At 42.0% G+C, this 18590-nt stretch overlaps 1 protein-coding gene across 1 annotated transcript in view; it reads right to left on the bottom strand.

The window, feature by feature from the left end:
* The window catches only part of Lama4 (laminin subunit alpha 4), a 142214-nt gene that overhangs the window by 4678 nt on the left and 118946 nt on the right, over positions 1 to 18590 (bottom strand). The window contains exons 28-37 of the mRNA XM_032888727.1: positions 16184 to 16317; positions 15214 to 15378; positions 14065 to 14212; positions 11862 to 12049; positions 9509 to 9698; positions 7360 to 7515; positions 5978 to 6137; positions 3141 to 3271; positions 1520 to 1613; positions 854 to 973 (exon numbers count right to left, since the gene is read on the bottom strand). Coding sequence (XP_032744618.1) covers positions 854 to 973; positions 1520 to 1613; positions 3141 to 3271; positions 5978 to 6137; positions 7360 to 7515; positions 9509 to 9698; positions 11862 to 12049; positions 14065 to 14212; positions 15214 to 15378; positions 16184 to 16317 — 1486 coding nt within the window. The remainder of the gene's footprint in view (positions 1 to 853; positions 974 to 1519; positions 1614 to 3140; positions 3272 to 5977; positions 6138 to 7359; positions 7516 to 9508; positions 9699 to 11861; positions 12050 to 14064; positions 14213 to 15213; positions 15379 to 16183; positions 16318 to 18590) is intronic.

The raw sequence follows: 18590 nt of genomic DNA, 5'->3' as shown, positions 1-18590 counted from the left end.
AGCACTGAACTGAGGCTTGCTTACAGTTTCAGGGGTTTAGTTCATTCTTATAATGGTGGGAAGCCTGGTGACATGGAGGCAAGAAGTAGCCGAGAGCTTTACATCCTGATCCTTATGCAGCCAGAAGAGAGAAATAACACACACACAGACACACACACACACACACACACACACACACACACACAGACACAGACACACACACACACACACACACACACACACACACACACACAGACACACACACACAGACACACACACACACACTCAGACACACACACAGACACACACACACACACACACACACACACCACACACATACCACACAGCACACACACACACACCACATACACACACACACACCACATACACACCACACACACACACACACACACACACACACACACACCACACACACACACACACATACACACACATACCACATACACACACACACCACATACACACACACACCACATACACACACCACACATATACACACACACCACACACACACGAGAGAGACAGACAGAGAGAGAGAAAGAGAGAGAAAGAGAGAGAAAGAGAGAAGAAACACAGGATGGGATAACATCTGTGGAATATGATAATTTTATGTTATTAATCTTGAATTAAGAGTTAAAGTTTTGGTACATTACTTTTTTCTTGTTTTTTTAGTGCTGGGATTGAATTCAGTGCTTTGCCGCTCTTTCCTATTAACAACCATGGCACATCCAACCCTTTGAATTATTAGGTGAGTTATGACAATACATGGCTTACTTCTTAATATAACAACAATTATGAGAGCTCACTGGGTTTCCCTGGATTTGGAAGCTGGTCCATTCTCAGAAGCACTTACCTGGAACACCTCCGACAAACACAGGCTCCCTGTGATCAACCGACTTTGGGTTCAGGGGTCCAACTACGTGGTTCACCTCTGAATCTACATCCAACTGAACCACGTTGGAGTCTCTAATAACTGAAAACAGGACAAAGACGGGTTACATGCGACACTGGGGTAATTTTTACATGAAATAATTTATCGCAACACCATTCATTCCAGACTAAAAATCCCCACATTATCATAGAAAAGGCAACAATGTCAGCATAATTAACTAAGCAATCATAATGACGTTTTCCTTAGAAAAGGGGACTATTAGACTACACTTTACGTTTGTTTGTTTCTCTAAAAGTTTCATGACAGCAGCTTATACCATCTAATGCTAAGGGATCCAGCACCCTCTTCTGGATTCTGTTGGCACCAGGCATGCATGTGGCACACAGACATATGTGCAAGCAAACATGTAAAATTAATTAAAAAAAAAAAAAAGAAAGAAAGAGAATAGCGCGGGACTGAAGAGATAGCTCAACAGCTAAGAGTGTGTACACATTTTAGTCTGGTGATATTATTATATTACTGTCTCTTGTCATCCATCAGTATCATGTAAAATCTAAGGTCGTCCAGGACGCCACCCTCCATGTGCTACGCCTGTACGTGAGACCTGGGACATTCCAAGTTCTTCACCTGTAATTCTGTGCCATCTGCCATCGCAGAGATTCTGCTTGGGGGTGACTGAGGTAGAAAAGTCTCTGACACCATTGTTGACTTTCACTATGACCTGCCAAGACGAGGCACGTTATACAGTTAGTCGAATTTCTTACCGTCAGGAGAAAACTGAGTTTCATAACTAGCTTACCACGGATAGGAAATACTGTGCATAAATACTCATACATGAGTACACTCGCAGTGTGAACACAAGAGGTCACTCTTTCATAGGTGATAGAAGCAGTTTACATTAAAATAGTTTAACTGCCTGTTTGGAGAGGGGACAAAATGATCCTACTAGAGACAAATCGAGGGATGGTAAGAACTGTATACAATGAATTTGCTTAGTTTACAGACCGTGTTCTGTTTACAGAAAGCGGGTTGAGACCCTGAAGACACTCTGGGGCAGGCCCTGTGCCCGGCATAGTTGGCCAGTGCACAACAAACTCAGCTTACTCTTGTAAATTTTTTCCCATTTTATTTATGTCTTACTGATCTTTTGCTTGTTTGTTTCGATTTCCGTTTTTGTCTTTTCTTTTTTAAGAGAGAGAAGAACATAAAATTGAGGGAGTAGGAAGGTTGGGAGGATCAGGGAGAAGTTGAAGAAGAAAAAACATGATCAAACTATATTGAATGGATAATTTTTCAATCAAAAATGAAAAATATAAAAGATACTGGTGAAGAGAATGAACTTTCAAGCCAAACCGTTTCTGTCCCATTTTTCTCACTGTCAAATAAATGTAATATTACCATATCCATCTTTGAGAGGAGGACCAAGTCAATTTGCTTGCATTAATCTTTTAGAATAGTACTCATACCTGGTAATTAATATATAATAGCATATATTATATACTAATATTATATAATAGTAATATAATGTATATGATATAAGAGTTATATATATGTAATATGTATAATTATATTATACATATAGAAAAATACACACATATATATTCATTCCAGGGGCTTATGACAGCTAAGTTTTATTTTTTTATGGCCTAACTGTATATACTAGAACCTAAATAAAACTTAGTTATATTAAGTTTGAGACATAATGAAAATATTCCTTTAAACTTATTCCCATACCTTCTTGAATGATTTTTGGTAATATCCTAGGGTGAATGCGGTGTTTACTATAACATAATGCAGTCTTCTGGTAATTGAGGATAAAACGCACACACACACACACACACACACACACACACACACACACACGCACGCACACACACGCACACACACACACGCACATCTGTGATGAGCATAGAAACAGTTAGAAAGATGCTTTCACATTCGTGGATGTTGCAAAGTAGATACATTTTCCCTTTTATTTGCTGAAAAAGCTTTCTTCTAACTTTTTTTCTTAAAATGCCACGCTGTTGTTGGTGACCCTCTGGTAGTCTTGCCATGGTTTCATGACTCTGTTCTAATCAACTCCCAGCACATGAATGTGAACGCATGCATTGTACACACTTAGCACTCATGTTCAGTTCCCCTCTTTTTCTCCATCGGAAAGTCTGAAGACCTAATGCTGTGGAACGCGTCTGTTGCTTTCCATAGCGTTCAGGGTGAGAGGAGCTAGACCGAACGCGCAGGATACTACCTGTCCGCTTTTCATGTGTACGTTCAGGTATTCCCCGTTGACACTGTGGCCATGGACAAGGGTCCCGGAACTGCTCCGGGGACGGACTTCAAATGCGATTTCAAACTTTAACCCAATGTTGAAAGACTCATCTGCAGAGGGAGACAGAGATTACCAGGAGAGCAAAGCAAAATCTCTAACCCTCGCGTGACTTTGCGAGGACAGTGTACTAAAAGTACTCCGTATGCTACGACAATTCAGAGGCAGCCGCGGTCTGGCCTGCAGTGCCGTTTACTCCTTTAAGGGAGGGAAGGGGATGGCAGGATGGCTCAGTAGGTAGAGCACTCGCTGCAAAAGCCGGCTGCCCTGGGTTCCATCCTTGGAACCTGTGTAAAAGCCCGCCCCCATCACGCACACACATAGTACATGTAACATACATACTATAATAAAACGTGAGGAGGACGGGGCAGTTTGGGCAAAAATGGAATCTGAAACATAATTTTAAAAAAGGAGGGGATGAAAGTTTGGGCAGAGACTGTAATCTGAAGCCGCGTATAGTGGCTGGAAAACTTGGAGAGCCCCCCAGAAAGTGGCTCCAGACGGTCCCATGCTGTGCCTGGCTGGTCCTACATAGAAATGGGGAGCCAGGCCCGGAAGGGCCCCAGTGTGCCAATTTGGAAGACAGACTTCATTTTGTAGTCATTTAGAAGAGAGCTGATTAACTGTATTGTAAGATAATTTTAACTTAAAATTTAGCTGGTGCTGGGATTTAGAAACTTGTTACTCTGGTGAGCTAAAACATTGCTTGTTAAGAATAAGACGGGGGGTGGGCAAAGGGGGGTGGTTGGGGATTTAGCTCAGTGGTAGAGCGCTTGCCTAGCAAGCGCAAGGCTCTGGGTTCAGTCCCCAGCTCAGAAAAAAAAAAAAAAAAAAAAAGAATAAGATGGGCTGGAGGTGGTGTATATATATGAAATTTGTGTATGTATATATGTTATGTATATATATTATATATATAGTATATATGTGTGTGTGTAATTTAAGTCTCGTTGCAAATGTAGGCACTTTAACAGTGTCTATTTGACATGTTTCCTCATAAATAACTTAAAAATTCCCCAATGCTTCTTTTCTTTCTTCTTGTTTTTAGCTTTGGTCTGTGTGTGTAGTTCTGGCTGACCCAGAACTTGCTCTGCTGGCCTCAAACTCAGAGAGATTCTGAGAGTGCTAGGATTAAAAGTGTCCACCACCATGCCAGGCCTTCCTGGCACTAGACAATACTCAAGGAATAGAACATAAATTATACAGTTGGCTATACATTTCAAACTGCCCGCACTCTAGGATTCTTTAAGGACTAAGAAACTTGAGTGTATGCTTCAGGAGCAGTCATTGGAAGCAGGCAGGGAAAGAAAGCAAAATCCTGAGGTGGACAACATGTCTCTAGTCACATTCTACTGGAGTGGTTGTTTAAGAAAGTGTATTAGGTTACACTGTGATTTCCTTGAGAGGTTGTGCAAGATTCCCAAGGGTTGTTCTGTTGAACCTAATAAGGTTAGGATCATTAAGAAGGGTCTTTATATTGAAGATGTCTGTTGCTGTGGGTTGGGTTAGATGGTGGGTGTGTATAGGCTCCTAGGATTTCTTTTGTTTTTGGAGTGGTTTCAGTCTCTCATTTAGCACGAAGACCGCTATACATGTGACACGTAACACACGCTGCTGAATGTGTGAGCTTTGAGTGGGGCAGTAATGGTTGGGAGGACATCTTTAGAATAAGGTCTCGGAAGGACGGTGCATAGGATTTCAGTGTGTGTGTGTGTGTGTGTAATTTCCTTCAGTGGGAACAATAGTTCATTCTAACAATCAAGAAAATGCAGAGAAATAAGGTGGGCAAGAACTGGCATAGACTAGGACACAGGACAGCACCAGAAGTTCTGTATCAAGATGGTCTGCCCCCAGAAGTTCAGCCAAGGACCGCAAACCAGGGGTGGTGCTGCATCTCTGGTTTGAAGCCATAAAGCAGCTGACAGGGGTCCTTGAGGAAAGAGGTCATCTGACAGGGATGAGCTTGGCATTATTAAATTTTAACAGTGAGCTTAAAATTCCCTGTTAACTATCTCCAGGACAATAGCATTTCTGGATTCATGCCTTTAACACACATCATCGTGTAAGTCTGTTTTGTTGCTATAACAGAATTCCTAAGGCTGGCTGATTTACAAAGGAGGATCATTTGGCTCACAGCCCCGGAGGGAAAGTATGATGGTAGCATATATACTGCAGAGGTGGGAGGCTCTGTGTGGGGAGGGGAAGGGGGAGGGGGAGGGGAAGGGAGGGGGGAGGAGGAGGGGGAAGAGGGAGAGAAAAAGGGGAGGGGGAGGAGGAGGGGAAGAGGGAGAGGAAAAGGGGAGCGGGAGGAGGAGGGGAAGAGGGAGAAGAGGAAGGGGAGAGGGAGGGGGGAAGGGGAAGAGAGAGGGGAGGGGGAAGAGGAGGGAGGGAGAGGAGGAGGGAGGGAGAGGAGGGGGGAGAGAGAAGGGGGGAGGGGGGGGAGGGGGGGAAGAGGCGGGAAGAGGGAGGGGGAGGAGGAGGGGAAGAGGGAGAGGGAAAAGGGAGGGGAGGAGGAAGGGAAGAGGGAGAGGAAAAGGAGAGAGGGAGGGAGAGGGAGAGCGGCTAGGAGTTTATAGCAATGCATTCTGGTGTTGAACAATGCAGTCTTCAGGGAATGGGAACTCACTCGCACGAGGGCAGTGGTCCTCTTTTTTAATGACTAGATTACCTCTTACAGCTCCTTCACATACTGCACTGGGGAACAAGCTTTAACTGGAGTTTACGTGGGGCTACCTGTAATCACACCACTATGGTCACATTACCTAGAACCACATAGCCTCCTTCTGTGGAGAAATAAGTCCCCGTCTCCATTGGCCCTTCAAAGCAAGGGGTCACGCTAAACGTTTGGGAGGCAGAGGCGATGGAGGCCCCATTGAGCTGGAGATTGCCAAGGCAGCCACTGAAACTGTAGACCGAGTTAATCTGAAAGAAGAAGAAAAAGAAGTTGCTTAAAATACCCTTGCCCAGCGCTCAGGTGCACCATGGGAAAGCAAACGAGTGAGTTACCCCTTGTTCATTTTAGCGTTCTGAATGAGGGACGTGGCTTCTTCCTGGCACTTACTTTTAACTAATTCCTCAAAGCTGGGATTTTGTATTTCACAACATCAGCGTGTAGTTATTAAGCATTAGAAATGTTTCCACAGGTGGTGACAAAACGAGTTGCAACTGTGGTTTTCTAGTTGACGAGTGTACTACCATTCATTTTCCTTCAGGAGGGTAGCTGGGTCCCAGATCAGGGATGTGGATGAAAGTTCTATGCCACCAGGGAGAAGCTTGCCGAACTGGCTTCATTAGCTTGTAATGCAGTTGTGAATTTATCACACTACCGGGTATGACATTTGCGTCACTGCGCACAATGGGTTTTAGACCGCATTTGGGAACAGTAAAAATGACAGCCACAGAACTGGCTGTTTACTTCAAGTCTAATTATAGTGTAAACCGCCAATGGATCTTAGCAATGTACTGACCCTGGGATAAAATCAAATCTACGTTTGTGTTTCAGATAAATTAAGACCTTTGATCCTTTCCATTCACCAAGAAACACTTTTAAAAAGAGGTATTAGCTGTAATTTGATTTACAAATATGTTTCTTAGATTCTGAATTCTCCCACTTACATGTGCACTCTGTGAGTATTTAGAAATTGTGAGAAAGAGAAAAAGTGGAACCGAATTGAAAGGAGATGAAGGTTTTTATTTTTCCCAGTCAGTAATATGGTAGAATGGGTTGTTCTCTGGTCTTACTGTAGCTTTTTATTAAAATTATAGGTACTTGCAGAACTAATAAACCCCCTCTGGAGATGTAAATTCCAGGGCATTTTATACCTATTAAACTTTTTTTTTTTTATCTCATTTCTATTTTAAAAGTCAAAATGCCCAGGGCAGGCAGGAATCCTACAGGACAGTCTAGGATATATATATTATTTTTTTTCTTTTCTTTTTTTTCGGAGCTGGGGACTGAACCCAGGGCCTTGCGCTTGCTAGGCAAGCGCTCTACCACTGAGCTAAATCCCCAACCCCAGGATATATATTCTGAAGTCAAACTGCTTCACTTTGACTAAATTCCTACTCTGTAAAATAAGGACCTGGAATCAGTGTTCTTCCGGTTCAAGGGGTCAGTGGCTCAGCCTTGCCACAGCCGGCTTACCTGGACATTTTTCACAGCCCTTCCGGGAGCCACTCCTCCCAGATAAATGGGACCCTTGATTTTCCAGGCAGCGTCACTAGGGGGGAGCCTTTCTTCGAGGACTCGCAGACCATCAATGACCAATCGGCCACTGCTCTTTTCCCGAATAAATATCACCTGGACAGAAAGGAGGAAAGTAGTTTGTGGTAGGTATGACCCCAAACTAGGGGAAGGCTGTGTTGTCCACTCTGCCAACCCTGGTATTGCAATGCTCTGGGGAGGTACAGAAAGTTTCCAAAAATGTGAGCCCATCTTGGACTCTCTTCCTCTCAGTAAGCTTTTGGTTCTCTTGGGATGTCAGAAACTTTATTCCTTGAGTCTTTGTTCTAGAGCAGATGTCTGTCTCTAGGCCCCCTTGCTTTTTATATTTTTATTTATATATATTTTATTTATATATATTTATATATATTTTATATATTGGCATTTATTTTTTCCTCCATTTCATGTATTAGTATTCCTCTATTGTCTTATCTCCAGATAAAATGACTTACAGCCATCTGTTTCATTTCTGAGCACAGGTTACATTTTTGGCGTGGTTCTTTAGCAAGCTCGTCCTAGTTGACCAGCCACGTTCTACAGTTAACTGTAACACATCTTGTACAGTGTGTTCTTTGTCCCGCCCCTACAGGTTACCTCCAGTATTTAAGCATTCCCTGTCTTCCCAAGTGATTTACTCGCTTCATAGTTCCCAGAGATTACCTTTTGAAAGGAAGTCGGTAGTAGGTGTCAAAAATTATGAACCTAGCTTACTGGTGAGTGGGGAAAAGTAATTCATTAGACACCCATTCAAATCCAAACTTTAGCTCACGCTGATCACTGGGCCTTTGATTGAAATGATTAACTGTTAAGGCCTAGGTAAAATATTAAGGCCTAGATGGAATGCTAAGGCCTAGGTAAAATGCTAGGGCCTGGGTAATTTACCCAGCTAACCTGCCATTATAAGGAAACTTTCTCCTACGCTGTTTCTGCTGTTACTAGGAAGCTTTCTCATGCCCAAGGTGATTCCATATTCTGCTATGTTCTGTGCCCTTGGAACCAATTGTGATAGAAGTCAGTAGAACTGCTTTGTACAGTTACCTACAAAAGCTTGGACCGAACCAACCACCCAGCACCACTTCCTGCACCTGTGTATAAGCTTTTATGGTATTTACTTTCATAAGCTGCCCTTGGGATAGACTCCAACGTAACAGAGACACCTGCACCAATAGAAGAAACTATTTAAAGTAAGACTCCCATTTTGAGGAGGGGTTGAGTAAAGTTTACCTCCCTGGGAACTGACATCCTACTTGGTGGAAAAAGACATGTACATGGGTAGCTGACATCCTGGTTGGCATGAATGTTAGGTAAGACAAGTCCCCTGCCACAGCTGAATACCCCAACCAATGGGATCAGGATAGGTGTACGACAAAGACATGTTCCTAAGGAAATCCCCTATCCCTAAATTCTGGAATAACTTGCCGTAGATGTTTGTAGATCTCAGGCTTAAAAAGACTTGTAGGACCTTAACTTGGTGTCACGGTTCAATTCTTGAGCCTAAATTATGTCCCTGATTGGTCAGTCAGTCTTGGGATGTGGTGTTCAATAAACTATCTCTAATTGACTGAAGATGGGTGTCTGGGTGCTTTGTGTAGCCATTTCCAAACCCAATGATTGCAATTAGCATGTGATTATCTAAAGATATGGTTTGAGATTTTTAAAATAAGCAATTAATAAATTCCTGAAATTGATGGGCTGGAGAGATGGCTCAGTGGTTAAGAGCACTGACTGGTCTTCCCGAGGTCCCGAGTTCAAATCCCAGCACCCAAATGGTGGCTCACAACCATCTGTAATGGGATCCGATGCCCTCTTCTGGTGTGTCTGAAGATAGCTACTGTGTGCTCAAATACATAACATAAATAAATAATTTTAAGTAAAGAAATAAATAAAATGAAAATAAATATAAAATAAATAAAATAAATAAAAAAATTTTGAAATTGAACTCTGAGTGCACAGCCTCAGAATTTTAACACAACTTTTTCTACCAGGCCAGTGGTATAGAACCAGTGCAGTGCTAAGCCACTGGGCAGTGGGTAATATCTGCTGACAGCGCTGTCCTCTGCACTCAACTTACATCATGCCACAACCCATCACTGTACTTCTCCTGGCTTCTAATCTTCAGTTTCTTGTGGCCGACATTAAACATAAAGACCAAGCGACCGTGGGCCAAGAACAGGGTCATGAAATCATTCTCTTCTTGGTCTGAGACATAGAAAATCATCCCATGTGAGGAACGGGTCTTCAGACGAATGGCAAACTGGGATCTGGTAAAGGAAGAGTCAACCATATGTGAAGTGAGATAGAGTCATAATTCAAAGTAAACTTTCGAAGTAATACAGTCTAAGAAAGAACAGCCATTCTATCTAGTCCCAAACAGCTTCTTTCTAATTGTCCCCGATGACGTGTTAATGAATTATTGGGTAGGCATAGTTACTTCAAAAATGAAAATTCTTCCCTAGATCCTTTGCCCTAGAAGTCTCAGGCCCACAGGACTCTATGCATGTCCTTATTCACTCTGCATGCTTGTTATACATTTAACAAAGTCTTGTGTTGGTTAAGGATCCTACGGTATTTTGCTTTGAAAATTAGTGTGATGGTTAGTTTTGGTTGTCAACCTGACTACGGCTGGAATTAACTAAAACCCGAGTGCCTGGGCACACCATGAGGGATTTTTCCTAGGAAGATTACTCAAGGTGGGAAGACCCACCCTAAATCTTGATTTATGGCTAGAGAAACCACCATAAATCTGGGCCACACCTCCTGCAGGCTGCTGACGTAACAGGACATGGAGGAAGGAAGCTTTTGTTCTGTGTTTGTTTGCCCTCACTCTTGCTGGTAAGTTCATCTACCCTGCTGCCGAGGCATTGCTTTTGCTGTTATTAGAATCCACTTCTTTGGGGCAGTAACATAGATCAAAGACTAGCTGAGACATCTCGGTCATGGGTGGGGCAATAGCTGGGGTCTTTGTCTTTCTGTTGGGACACAGCCATTGGTGTACTAGCCTGACCACATCCTGTAGGTCACCCTAACAAATCCCTTTTATATATATTATGATATATATAATATAATATAATATTTATAATATAATATATTATATATGATGTATATAATATATTTATAATATAATATATAATACATACACTCATATTCACTATTCATTTCTTCCATAGACTATTCTTGAAAGAAAACAAGTAGTAATTTTAAAAAAAATTATGAACCTAGCTCACTGGTGAGTGGGGAAATATTTGTGTGTGTGTGTGTGTGTGTGTGTGTGTGTGTGTGTGTGTGTTGGTTCTCAACCTTCCTAATGCTGAGACCCTTGAAAACAATTCCTCATATTATCGTGGTGACCCCCAAGCATACAATTATTTTGTTGCTACACCATATCTGTAGTTTTGCTACTATTATGAATTGTAGTGTAAATATCTGTATTTTCTAATGGTCTTAGGAGACTCCTACGAAGGGGTCATTTCACCCCCCCAAAGGGGTTGTGACCCACAGGTTGAGAACTACAGCTTTAGACGATCCTATCTGATAAAATCAGTAAACACTAAAACCCAACATGCTAAATTAACTTATCTCTGTGGATAAACAGCAGTGAGTAATCAACATGCCTAGAGAAAATTTCATAGAAATATTGTTTGTTATACCACATACATTACAGATTAAAGGTCTCTCCCTGTAGAAGGGTATAGAGCCAGTCTATACTACAGTCAAATATAACATGTCAAAAACAGCCACCGAAGGGGGCGGAAATAAGTGTATAAAGAAACCAGTCTAGAACTTCAGCTCCAAGTATGTGTAAGATATGTATATTAAGTCTATTTCTTGAAGAAAACAAAAACATGGATTTTTGCCTGCCAGGTAAGAGGCATCCAAGGTTGAAGGGCCTGGAGACACAAACACTATAACAATGTGTCTTTAATAGCATCAAGTCAGTAGAGATCTGTGAAGACATAGTGGGGTTTGAGATGGCTGGGGGGACACAGATGTTTTCTGTGTCTCTTGTGTTTTCTGTGTCTAGAAGTTTGGCTGCATTCTCAATCACAAAATCTGGATGCAATTTGTGTGGTGGGGAGGGAGGGTGATAATAAGGCAGCTGATAGGCCATTTACAACTTTCCTTGATCAACCTTGGTAAACTGCAAGAACGGCGTTCTATGCGCCTGCCATTTGGAGGGAAAGTGGGAGCAAAATTTCTTGGAAAGCATGAATCATATATTGTTCAGTATGTACTTTGACAACAAAAACCCAAACCAGCCAACCAACCAGCCAGCCAGTCAGCCAGCCAGCCAGCCAGCCAGCCAGCCAGCCAACCAACCAACAGGATTAAGAAGACACAGAAAGAAAAGATTGGAGCAAGGCTTCCTGTGACAAACAAGGATGGAGAGGGGCTTGAAACTTCTAGAAAGAAAGTGCAGTCTTTACTTTTCACCAAAATCTCCTTGTATGTGTTCAAACTCTTGGCGGCTGTTGGCCGTGCCGCCATATTGATAGGCGTGTTTTATCGCTCTGGGGCTGCTGGAGAGGTGGCAGTGGGAGTCTCTTGAGGCTTTCCGTTCCAGAAACTTCAGACCAATAGGATCCCACGAAGGTGCATCCTTACTTTTCTCTCCCTGTAGGAAAAACAAGTGAGACAGAGAGACAAAAGTCCCGTAGTCGGTAATAAAGTCTGATATGCCATGCCTTTATCCTTCACTAAGAATACAAAATTAACAAAGTGGCAATTGTGCATTTCTATTCATGAAATAGCAGGCTACTTTGCCTTTTTGTTTTAAGATTTATTTATTTCATGTATGAATACCATGTGGCTGTCTTCAGACACACCAGAAGAGGGCATTGGATCCCATTACAGATGCTTGTGAGCCACCATGTGGTTGCTGGGAATTGAACTCAGGACCTCTGGAAGAGCAGTCAGTGCTCTAACCACTGAGCCATCTCTCCAGCCCTACTTTGCCTTCTATCACCATAAACAAGGGATGGTGATGCTAACAGCACAGCATGCCGGCAGATCCAAAGTTCTCATCTGGGATTGTAAAAGGGCACGAGAATGCAGTTTTAGAGGTCACAGCACATAACCACACAGCATCGTTTTTATATGCTATGTAAATAAGTTAAGATATTGGGGCTGGAGAGATGGGTTAGGAGTTAAGAGCACCGGCTGCATCTCCAGAGGACCTGGGCTTGGTTGCCAGTACCCACAGGACAGCTCACGGCAGTCATTAACTCCAGTTCTGAGGGATCTGCTGCCCCCTTCAGGTCTCCTAGAGCACCAGGCATGCACAAAGTGCAGAGACACGCATGCAGGCAGAACACTTATACACGAGGAATAAAGAAGTCTTAAACAAAGTTAAGCTTCAAAATATTAAACATTATTTTTGGTCTCAGGCTATATAAAGAAATTCTGTGTGACAGAATCAATATAGAACGGCATTTTAAAATATGATTCTTTTCTTTGACAGTTCCATACATATATAAATTTTAAACATTATGGTGTAACCCTTCAAATTGCCCTGCTGATGCTAAAACGTAATGTTGTGGCACTAGTGTATATTATTTAATGATCATTTAGTCTTTATTTCTGAGGCAAAATAGAAGTGTGAATAAATTCACTTGCAACAATTTATTGGATTTTAAGCAAACATTTATAGAATATTGGGTGGGTATAGGTAGAGATAAAAGAGATCAGTGTTGCTGTGTACCTTCTGTGGGTGTTACGTGGCGGGGGATAGAAACAGGAGAGCTTATTACTGGATTTAAGAACTTGTAAGCAATGTGGAGAAACAGGTCTATAACATTGTTACAACTGCACCGAGGAGGAGGAGATGGGGAGGATTGGACTGAGAATGGAAGGGACTGTGGCTTTCGCTTGTAACGAAAGGAATAATGAGTCTAAGAAAGAACGGCAGTCAGAGATGACATCTTACAGCTCAGTATTTAATGAAGGGACAGCACATATCCACCCGTGCGTGTGGGTGGAGTAACGCAAAGGCTAAGAAAGCAAAATAAACTTTAGTAATTTTCATGACTGTGACAAAGGCTTGAAATTATTACTGAATCATAGTATATGTTATATATATTAACTAATTATATACTAAAATGTATAATAAAATCAATTAATATATAATATATTATATATAATCCATAGATTATATTATATATTTAAATATAGACCATATATTATTTATATATTTATATATCATATAGACCATATATATTATTTATCTATATATAGATAAATTATAAATATGGATAATTTATTACATTGTATATTATATATGATACAAAACATATATAACTAATATATAATTTATATACAATATAAAATAATACATAACATAATTTATATGACATATACATATATTTTATATGCATTATATATATTACTGATTATATAGATAATTATAGTGCTAAACATTAAACACACACACACACATACACATACACACACACACACACACACACACACACACACACGGTAGGACTGTCTTGACCGCCATTAATAAAAGGCCATTAGGAGTAGGACTGAATGGCCAACTCTGCTCCTGAGAGCAGTCCTTGGTGCAGCACAGCTGGGGCGTCTGAGTGCAAAGGCAATGGTGAATTCTACACGGTTTTAGCATTTGTTTACCTGTTTGTTTGTTTTAGGCTTTGAGGAATTCTTTCCTTTTTTGTGAAGGAGAAACAGAGGTGATGACTCGATCGGACACTCATAGAGTGAAGTGTGCACCTTTTCAGAATACCGCTGGAAATCTTCAACTTCCACATCTCTATCCAACCTGTTTGTAAGAGGAAAGAAACATCCTGTAGTGTTGTACGTAATTATATTAGGAAAACTATGGCACAAATCTGTAGTGATAAAAATATGTGTGCATGTGCATGTGTGTGTGCTTGTGTGTGCGTGTATGTGTGTGTGTGTCTGTGTGTGTGTACGTGTGTGTATGTGTGTGTGTGTGTGTACGTGTGTGTGTATATGTGTGTGTGTCTGTGTGTGTATGTGTGCATGTGTGTGTGTGCACGCATGTTCGTGTGTATGTGTGCGCATGTGCACGCGCATCAGCAAGTGTTCCTGTGATGGAGCTTTACCTGTCTTACCAAGAATCCTACAGTCATCATTCAGTCAGCTAACACTACTTTCTGGCATTCCACATTCTGACTGACTCTGGATGGCTAGGACCATGCCTGGGTCTCCTAGTCTGTGTTCAGTCTGTCTCTTGCGTGGTCTGCATCCTTCGAGTCTCTACTGTCTCTTAAGGACCTAGATCAGAGGCTTTGTATTAAATGAAGAGCTTAGTCTTACACTTTAAGCAAGGACTTTGGTATGCTTATCTGGAGTTTACTATTAATAGTGAGTACAAAATAATCCTATCTTATATTTACAGCTTGTGTGTATACCAGGGACTGTGCAAGTACCTTCTTCACAGATTTCTATGACAAACCCACTGAGCAGGCACACTTGTTTTCTGCGTTTTCCTTAGCCACAGCAGTACGGGAATTAAAGAGCAAGGGACTTACAAACCCATGCACATCAGTTGCTCAAGCATGCAAACTTTTTTTTTTGGTTCTTTTTTTCGGAGCTGGGGACCGAACCCAGGGCCTTGCGCTTCCTAGGTAAGCGCTCTACCGCTGAGCTAAATCCCCAGCCCCGCATGCAAACTTTTAATTACTGTCTGTTAAGGATTATAAATGACATGCTCATCAGTTTCGGTTATGTAAACATTTCACTACTGTATTGGCCATTATCAATCGGGTGCATTCACCAATAAAGAACAACGTGTACCTGGTAAAGTAGGCATTGCTTATACATCCAGTGAAATTAGCATACTGAGGGCTGATGGGCGAGCCACCGAAGTAGAACTTCTTCTCAGTTGTTTGCGTCGGCTCTGCCTTCCCTTTCGTAGGATTCTTACTCCCAAGTCGGCTTTTGTCTACTACTAGTTCATACCTGCAAAGGAAAGAGTCTGTCCACACAGCACGTTTCCCTGAACACCCCTTTTCAACCGAACAGGCAGGTTTCCTTGCAGGGTCAAAATGAAATATCTCAGTGGAAAGACAGATTTCTCAGGAGGCCCAGAAGGAAACGGCTGAATATTCAGGTCTGCAAGAAGGGCTCTCTAAAGTGAGGTTGGAATCTAAGTCTCCACGGCAAGTATTTTCTTAGTGAAAAACCAGAGCACACCTCTGGCAGCCATCCCATTTCTGGGAGGCTAGCTTCAGTGCACAGAACACTGGGTGGCTAATCGTTAGAAGCAGAGTCTAGAGAAACTGTACTGGCAATTACTTTAAACGGGATGTTTCCACACAAGGAGACTGGGCAGCATCAGTCTTCAAAAAAGGTTTATCATTTCAAAACATTTTGTTTTAGGAGAAAGAAACTTAGTTATACATATATACATATATATGTATATAAAGATGAAGTTAGAGTTTTAAAATGCTGTCATAAATGTGACATCCTTTACTCTTTAGGTTTAAAATCTAAACAAACCTGTATTTGCTGAAACTTTTCTATTTGCAACATCCCATCCCTGCCCAAGAGTCTGAGTTTGTTAAACAACTCTAGGATGGCTTATTGGTATCTCTTGAAAATGAGTAGCATCCTTTTGAGAAGGAGGTAACCAGCGGTTCCCTCCATCTCTCTTTGGAGCACTAGAGAAGCAACAATGTAGCCTAGGAACCACAGCTGCACTGTCAGAAGCAGGCCCTGCAAACACGGATTGTGGCGGGAAGTACAGGAAGTGAGGGGGCGGTACCTTGTGGCTGAGATGGCGGTGACGACGAAGTGGGACAGCCCATCATGGTACTGCTTGTCTGCTGACTTTACCTTGATGCCCTTTACGTCCATGACGACAGTGCCATTGTCCAGGGAAATGGAAAACACGTCGGCCTGAAACACAAGCGTGGGTAAGGTTAAGTGGGAATAAAAACCAGATGTGCTTTCAAAGTTCACTCGATGGCATTGCTTAAGGAGTACACAGTGTGCAGAAAATTTGCCGGTAGAATAATTTCAGTGACTAGCAACAACAACTAAACACCTTTGCCCACGTTAGTGCTGCTTATAGAAATAGACGTGTTCAGGACTGGGGGGTGGCTCAGCAGGTAAACACGCTTGCTCTGAAAGCCTGGCGAACTAAATTCAGAACCCCAGAATCCATGTAAAAACTAGGTCCAGTAACATGCGTCTGTAAGACAGCATTGCTATGGTAAGACACACACAGGTGAGAGGGTGCAAGCCTGCCAGCTAGCCTGAAGTAACCACGGAAGTGGCAAAGCCAAGAGAGCGCCTGCTGCCTCAAAACAAGGAAGAAGGTGAGGACTGATGTCTAAGAGTTGTGCTTTGGCCGATACACATGGCATGGATATTCTTGTACACATACACAATCTTTCCCTGTCTCTCTGTCTCTCTCTCCTTTCTTTCATATACTTCAATGGAAAAGAAAGATGCATCCATATTTTGAACTGAAAGCCTTTGGTGGTTTTGCCCTGCCAAGAGATGGCTTAGTCCCAATGACTTCCCTTACCTAAGCACTCCTACCATATCAGTGTCATGGGATACCCCTGAAAGACAGTATTTCAGCCTCCAGGAGGATGTAGTTAGATGAGGAGACCGGAGTTAATTCACTGATATATTTTTAAGAGATGCTTCTCTTCTTTGATATATTAAGACAAAAGAGAACGTTCAGGAAGCAGAAGTTACGACTTTTCTGAATGTGCTTACTGTGTGCTCTAAAGCACCAGCAGATGATCATGATGTTTTCCTTTCCTTACGTGCACATCAACTTCTGAAGCTCAGTCCACAAACCCTGTGAACTGCATACAGACCCAGCCTACTGTTTGTGAAGGAAAATTATCTAAGGAACCAGGGAAATCTGAGGCAAGATTTGGGGGCAAAAGTTCTACAAAATGCTTTCTGTAAATTGTCATAGATGCTTTTGACTTAAATTACATTGGAAATAAAAAAAAAAAACAGGGCTAGGAGGAAAAAAAGTGGTTGTAGAACAAGTATGAGGACCCCACTTGCTCCCTAGAACCCATGCAGAAGCTGGGCACTGCAGTAGACACCTATAATCCCAGCACTAGGGAGGCAGGGACTGTGGATTTCTAGGGCTCACTGGCCACTTTGCCAGTGAAAGACTCCTTCTCAAAAACAAAACAAGTCCAAGGTGGATGGCATTTGGGGAAGAATGACACCTGTGGTTGCCCTTTGGCCTCCACATGCACGAGCACACGCATGTCAAGCCCGTGTTCAAAATCCCAACATACACATACAAAAGAAATGAATTTCAAGGAGGTGACAGATTACAGGTTAGCGTAAGAAGCAAAATTTGCTTTCAAAAATCGTAGTATTGGGCTGGAGAGATGGCTCAGCGGTTAAGAGCACTGACTGCTCTTCCTGAGGTCCTGAGTTCAATTCCCAGCAACCACATGGTGGCTCACAACCATCTGTAATGAGATCTGATGACCTCTTCTGATGTGTCTGAGGACAGCTACAGTGTACTTATATATAATAAATAAATAAATCTTTAAAAAAAAATCATAGTATGGAGAGAGCTACATCAGCTGAATCTTAGCTTTGCCAGACCTCTACAGATCTTATTCGTCTTCATGGGAACAAAGACGGAACCAGGGTTTTGAACATGTCAGACCAGCTCGCTACCCCTGAGCCACACACCTAGCCCTTTAGTTTTGATGTAAGTTTTGTAAGCTGAGTTGGGTATTGTGTCGTAAATTCAAATGCAAGGAAGCATGTAACGTCTCTAACTTAGAAGTTAAACCATGAGCGTCTTTGTTCTTATGCTTAGAGGTCATTATGCGGCCATTGATGCTTCTGGCAGGCTGTGGATGTATGTGCTTTTCTTCATAAATCAATAGTCCAAGATGCTTAGGACAAAGATATAACAGGAAGAGGAAGGTGATCTAGTACATTGAAATATTGCTCTCAACATAGCAAGATGGAATTTGTGATACAGAGTACTAGTCTTCTTTATGAAGGCGTTAAGTAAAAGACCCAGTAGACCTGACGGCATCCACATTTCACAACTAGTAGAAATGAGCAGACATGATCCTGTCAGGTGCCTGCGCCAACTGTAATGTGGAAAATATTTGTGACTTAGTTCAGTGACAAGAGTCAGAAATACTGCTAATACTACTGTGGTTCAT

This window comes from Rattus rattus, chromosome 18 (genome assembly GCF_011064425.1).
Source record: "Rattus rattus isolate New Zealand chromosome 18, Rrattus_CSIRO_v1, whole genome shotgun sequence".
Classification (NCBI taxonomy): domain Eukaryota; kingdom Metazoa; phylum Chordata; class Mammalia; order Rodentia; family Muridae; genus Rattus; species Rattus rattus.
This window is presented reverse-complemented; position numbering and strand designations above follow the sequence as displayed.